Consider the following 6,168-nt stretch of genomic DNA (forward strand, 5'->3'; position numbering starts at 1 on the left):
GGATTGGGAGTGATAAGGTGCCATGGGCCAGCATTTGGTTAACCACGGATTGTAAAAGGTCAGCAGCTATGACAAATAGAAGAGGTGATAAAGGATCCCCTTGTCTGACCCCACATTTACACTTGAACTGCTTGCCAGGGATGCCATTGAGCAACACAGAAGAAGACCCTGTAGAAAGGATCTCTTTGACCCAACCAATCCATTAATCATCAAAACCATTGTGCTTGAGCATCAGCAGAATGACCTCATGATCAACTGTATCAAAAGCCTTGGCAAAATCCAATTTCAGAATGATAATAGGTCTCTTGGATTGTTTGCATTGATGTATATACTCAAAACTCCAAGCCAGATAGTCCTGAATTGATCTACCTTTAAGAAAGCCATACTGGTTCTTATGGATGCATTTCAAAATCACCTTTTGCAACCTGTTAGCCAACAACTTGGTGAGAAACTTCAAGCAGGTGTTGGTTAGAGAAATAGGCCGAAAATCATCCGGCCCCTCAGGAGATATCATCTTAGGGATGAGGGTAATGAGAGAACCATTAATATTTTCCAAAGAAAGCTTCCCTTCATAAAAATCTTTGATCAGACGCAAGAAATCCTTCTCAATGATCGGCCAACAATGTTTGACAAACAGGCCATTAAAACCATCAGGTCCTGGTGCCCGATCTGTGGGCAGCTCCTACAAAACCTTTTTAATCTCAGCATCAGAGAAGGGAAGCGACAGTTCCTCCAAACTAGGGACAGGCTGAATGAGTGTGCCCAAATCATAGCCCATTGAGATGTCCTGGGCCTGGCCCATTCTGTTTTTGAAACAAGCCCAGAGAATTCCCGCCATTTTGTCATGATCCGAAACTGGGTCATCCATCCCCGAGCTTTTCAGACTAGTTATAGAGTTCTTCCTCATGCGCTCAGATGCCATGGCATGAAAGAATTTGGAATTTTCCTCCCCCACCTTGATATACCTGATCGTGCACCTCTGCTTCCAATAAATATAGTGGAGTTTCAACAGATGCTCATAATGAAGCTTGAAAATTTTCCTGAAGTTAAACTCAGGTCTCACAAGTGGTCGGAGCTCCTCCAACTGATCAAAATAGAGGATAACCTTGCTGCAATCCACAGTTAACTTCTTGAGGTAAGAGAGGTTTTTACTCCAAACTCTCAAGTCATACCTGAGGCGTTTAAATTTCCTAGTTAAAACTGCAGATGCAGAGAGATCAGAAAACACAGGGGCCTCCCAAGATTTCTTGACACACTCCATAAACCCTGGCATTTCCACCCAGAAATTTTAAAACCTAAATACTTTGGACTTGGGAATTTTAGTTTCAATTGAAACCACACATGGCACATGATCCGAGGCAGTTTTTGCCAATGGAAAGACGACCGTATTAGGGTAGTGAGAAATCCAATCCGAGGTTGTGAAAAACCAATCAAGCTGTTCCAGGAGAGGAATTTGCTGCATATTCGACCATGTAAAGCTTCTACCCTTTATTGGCAATTCCAGAAGACCAAGGTGGCCAATAATTTCATTAAAAAGAAAGATGTCATTTATATCACCTCCTGGCAGATTTATATTATCTAGAGAGCGAAAAAGTTAAAATCACCGAGGAGCAACCAATTCTCCTCAAGAGGGATAGTTAGGTGATATAACCAGCTCACAAAATCATCTCTAGGTTGACCCTCACATGGACCGTAAACTGAAACCATAGTCCATCGCTCAGAGTTATGAACAGACTTGAGAGAAACAACAACACTGAATCGCTGAACCTCCACGAGCTTCCCCTCAATCACAGAAGAATTCCAAATGACCAAAATTCCACAAGATGCACCCATAGATGGAGAAAAACCAAACTGATCAAAGCGCCTAGGGCAGAAAGACCGAATCTTCTTAATGTCAAACTGCTCACACTTAGTTTCATGTAAACAAATTATGGAGCAGTGACTCTCCTCGATCTTAGCTCTAATATCACGCTGGCGAGCTTCAGAATTCAAACCACACACATTCCAACACAGCACATTCCAATTACGAAATGATGTAGTCTCCATAAATAACTAACATAAAACGATAGAATCCAACTGAGCTGCTTAACAGTTCAGCTATAACCCCAGCAGAGCAGTGCGCAGTGATTTCAGACAAGTTCAGAGTGACATTGAAACATGACAAAATAAAGCCAAAATGACAAACGACCAAATGTGGCCCTGGTCCCAGCGAAGATCTCCGTAGTTTACTCATCATGAGAACCATCATCTTGTGGAGCTTGTTGAGGAGGAGCCATAAGCTTCTCCACCGATAACTCATCCGGAGCGATGCCAAGTGAAGCACCGATTGCCTGCATTGTAGCGATCGGCGTCGGAGGTGGCAGGGGAATATCTTGGCTTGCATCAGAGTCGAGCTTGAGCCTCTTGGCCTTGGGGCGACGAAGAGGAGTAGGCTTGACAGGAATTGCAGAACTGGGCTTCATACAAGTCCTCTTTGCGCAGCTGCGTGTCATCCGTCTGACAGAAAAATCCATGATCTCTTCAACAAGCTGAACATCACGCTTGGAGCGATGAGATTGCCTCGGCCTCTTCCCCAAGGGTGAGGGAGTGACAGAGGTGAACTGAAACTCATCCTGGGAATGATCCTTTGTTTGAGTGTCAAAATCCTGTGAATCATCAGGCAACTCCTGAAGCACAACAGTGGAGCGTGACTGTTGGCAGTAATCGGGCTTGAAGTGAGCCAGGGACTGCCAGCGTTGCTCCAAATGAGGCGATCTCAACTTGACAGGCACTGGCGGCAGGCAAAGCCCTGGCAAAAAGGCTGGAATATTCTTGATTAAAAACTCTGGCAACAAGGACTTGAAAGATCTTTCCCAAATCATTGTTGGGGGTAGCATTGGCCCATAGAACACCCTGACAATACACAGATTGATAGGATCAAGCAGCCCCACTGGATGAATGTGGATCAACGGTTGATGTACCTCCTCCATATCAGCATCATCACCAGAATCCATAGATGGATTGAGGATCATGGAGTTTTGGTCCTGGGCGATTGGGTCCTGCACAGGTACTTGATCAGGCTGGTTGACGTCCTCCTATGGCCCCCATCCAACATCATTGTTCAAATTCTGACCCCATCCTTGAGCGTCATTGTGTCCTTGATCATGACCAGGGGCACCGCGTTCCAACCCAAAGGAGGGTACGGTGGCATGGCCCAGAATGGTTGAGGAGGAGGATTAGTGCCCGGCATGGGATGTGGGTTGCCATCGAGGGGCATAGGGTCCTCATCCGCTGGAATCATAGCCTCAGCAAAGTCGCCATCCAGAATATAGTAGCCAGCCGTCCAAGAAACTATTGCACCTCCCCAATTAGCAAATTCCTGAAAAGCAACATGATGAACCACAAGTATAGGGGATCTATCGTAGTCCTTTAGATAAGTAAGAGTGTCGAACCCAACGAGGAGCAGAAGGAAATGATAAGCGGTTTTCAGCAAGGTATTCTCTGCAAGCACTGAAATAATAGGTTACAGATAGTTTTGTGATAGGATAATTTGTAACGAGCAACAAGTAACAAAAGTAAATAAAGTGCAGCAAGGTGGCCCAATCCTTTTTGTAGCAAAGGACAAGCCTGGACAAACTCTTATATAAAGGAAAACGCTCCCGAGGACACATGGGAATTATCGTCAAGCTAGTTTTCATCACGTTCATATGATTCGCGTTCAGTACTTTGATAATTTGATATGTGGGTGGACCGGTGCTTGGGTGCTGTTCTTACTTGAACAAGCATCCCACTTATAATTAACCTCTATTGCAAGCATCCGCAACTACAACAAAAGTATTAAGGTAAACCTAACCATAGCATGAAACATATGGATCCAAATCAGCCCCTTACGAAGCAACGCATAAACTACGGTTTAAGCTTCTGTCACTCTAGCAACCCATCATCTACTTATTACTTCCCATGCCTTCCTCTAGGCCCAAATAATGGTGAAGTGTTATGTAGTCGACGTTCACATAACACCACTAGAGGATAGACAACATACATCTCATCAAAATATCGAATGAAAACCAAATTCATATGACTACTAATAGCAAGACTTCTCCCATGTCCTCAGGAACAAACGTAACTACTCACAAAGCATATTCATGTTCATAATCAGAGGGGTATTAATATGCATATAGGATCTGAACATATGATCTTCCACCAAATAAACCAACTAGCATCAACTACAAGGAGTAATATCAACACTACTAGCAACCTACAGGTACCAATCCTAGACTTGGAGACAAGAATTGGATACAAGAGATGAACTAGGGTTTGAGAGGAGATGGTGCTGGTGAAGATGTTGATGGAGATTGCCCTCTCCCGATGAGAGGAGCATTGGTGATGACGATGGCGATGATTTCCCCCTCCCGGAGGGAAGTGTCCCCGGCAGAACAGCTCCACCGGAGCCCTAGATTGGTTCCGCCGAGGTTCCGCCTCGTGACGGCGGAGTCTCGTCCCGAAAGCTTGCTTATGATTTTTCTTCGGACGAAAGACTTCATATAGCAGAAGATGGGCACCGGAGGGCCAACAGGGGGCCCACGAGGCAGGGGGCGCGCCCAGGGAGGTAGGGCGTGCCCCCACCCTCGTGGCCAGGTGGGGGCCCCCCTGACGTACTTCTTCTGCTCAATATTTTTTATTATTCCCAAAAATAACTTTCGTGGAGTTTCAGGACTTTTGGAGTTGTGTAGAATAGGTCTCTAATATTTGCTCCTTTTCCAGCCCAGAATTCCAGCTGCCGGCATTCTCCCTCCTTATGTAAACCTTGTAAAATAAGAGAGAATAGGCATAAGTATTGTGACATAATGTGTAATAACAGCCCATAATGCAATAAATATCGATATAAAAGCATGATGCAAAATGGACGTATCAACTCCCCCAAGCTTAGACCTTGCTTGTCCTCAAGCGAAAGCCGATAACGATAAATATGTCCACATGTTTAGAGGTAGAGGTGTCGATAAAATAAAATACGGACATGAGGGCATCATGATTATTCTCATAACAGCAACATATATGGATATTGCCATATGATTTCTTATGTTCAAGTAATAATCTATTCACAATGCAAAGTATGAATCAGAAACTTTATTGAGAACCAACAAACTATAATCTCAGTCATTAAAGCAATTGCAATTTATCATAACATCAGAAAGAGTCTATGTCAGAGCTATCTAGCAAGTCCACATACTCAACTATCATTTAGTCTTTCATAATTGCTAACACTCACGCAATACTTGTGGTTACGGAGTTTCAACCGGACACAGAGAAAGATAGGGGGCTTATAGTTTCGCCTCCCAACCTTTTACCTCAAGGGTAATGTCAACAATAATAACTCATGCTACCCTACATCCAATTAGGTACGATCTTTCCAACACCCTGTGCTTGCCAAAGGATAAAATGTAAAAAGGAAAGGTGAAGATCACCATGACTCTTGCATAAGGTAGAAGATAATAATAAAAGATAGGCCCTTCGCAGAGGGAAGCAGAGGTTTCCATGCGCTTTCAGGGTTGGATGCACAAAATCTTAATGCGAAAGAACGTCACTTTATATTGCCACTTGTGATATGAACCTTTATTATGCAGTACGTCGCTTTTATTTCTTCCACATCACAAGATCGTACAAAGCTTATTTCCTCCACACCAATCAATCATACATATTTAGAGAGCAATTTTTATTGCTTGCACCGATGACAACTTACTTGAAGGATCTTACTCAATCCATAGGTAGATATGGTGGAATCTCATGGCAAAACTGGTTTAAGGGTTTTTGGAAGCACAAGTAGTATCTCTACTTGGTGCAAAGAATTTGGCTAGCATGAGGGGGAAGGCAAGCTCAACATGTTGGATGATCCATGACAATATACTTTATCTCAGATATAAGAAAACATAACCCATTACGTTGTCTTCCTTGTCCAACATCACCTCTTTAGCATGTCATATTTTAATGAGTGCTCCCAATCATAAAAGATGTCCAAGATAGTATATTTATATGTGAAACCTCTCTTTATTTATTACTTCCTATTAATTGCAACGATGACCAAAGCTATGTTTGTCAACTCACAACAATTTTTAATCATCATACTCTTTCTATGTGAAGTCATTACTCTCAATAAGATCAATATGATATTTTCATTCCTTTTTATTCTTT

At 43.1% G+C, this 6,168-nt stretch overlaps 1 protein-coding gene across 1 annotated transcript; it reads right to left on the reverse strand.

Moving 5' to 3' along the window:
• Positions 1 to 202: 202 nt before the first annotated feature.
• LOC141040863 (uncharacterized) lies at positions 203 to 1,273 on the reverse strand. The gene is made up of 2 exons (XM_073506979.1): positions 692 to 1,273; positions 203 to 601 (listed from the first exon to the last, which is right to left on the reverse strand). Exons 1-2 carry the CDS (start codon positions 1,271 to 1,273, stop codon positions 203 to 205), a joined length of 981 nt encoding a protein of 326 aa, XP_073363080.1.
• Between the last annotated feature and the right edge of the window lie 4,895 nt (positions 1,274 to 6,168).

The sequence above is a fragment of the Aegilops tauschii genome, chromosome 2, assembly GCF_002575655.3.
Source record: "Aegilops tauschii subsp. strangulata cultivar AL8/78 chromosome 2, Aet v6.0, whole genome shotgun sequence".
In the NCBI taxonomy this organism is placed as follows: domain Eukaryota; kingdom Viridiplantae; phylum Streptophyta; class Magnoliopsida; order Poales; family Poaceae; genus Aegilops; species Aegilops tauschii.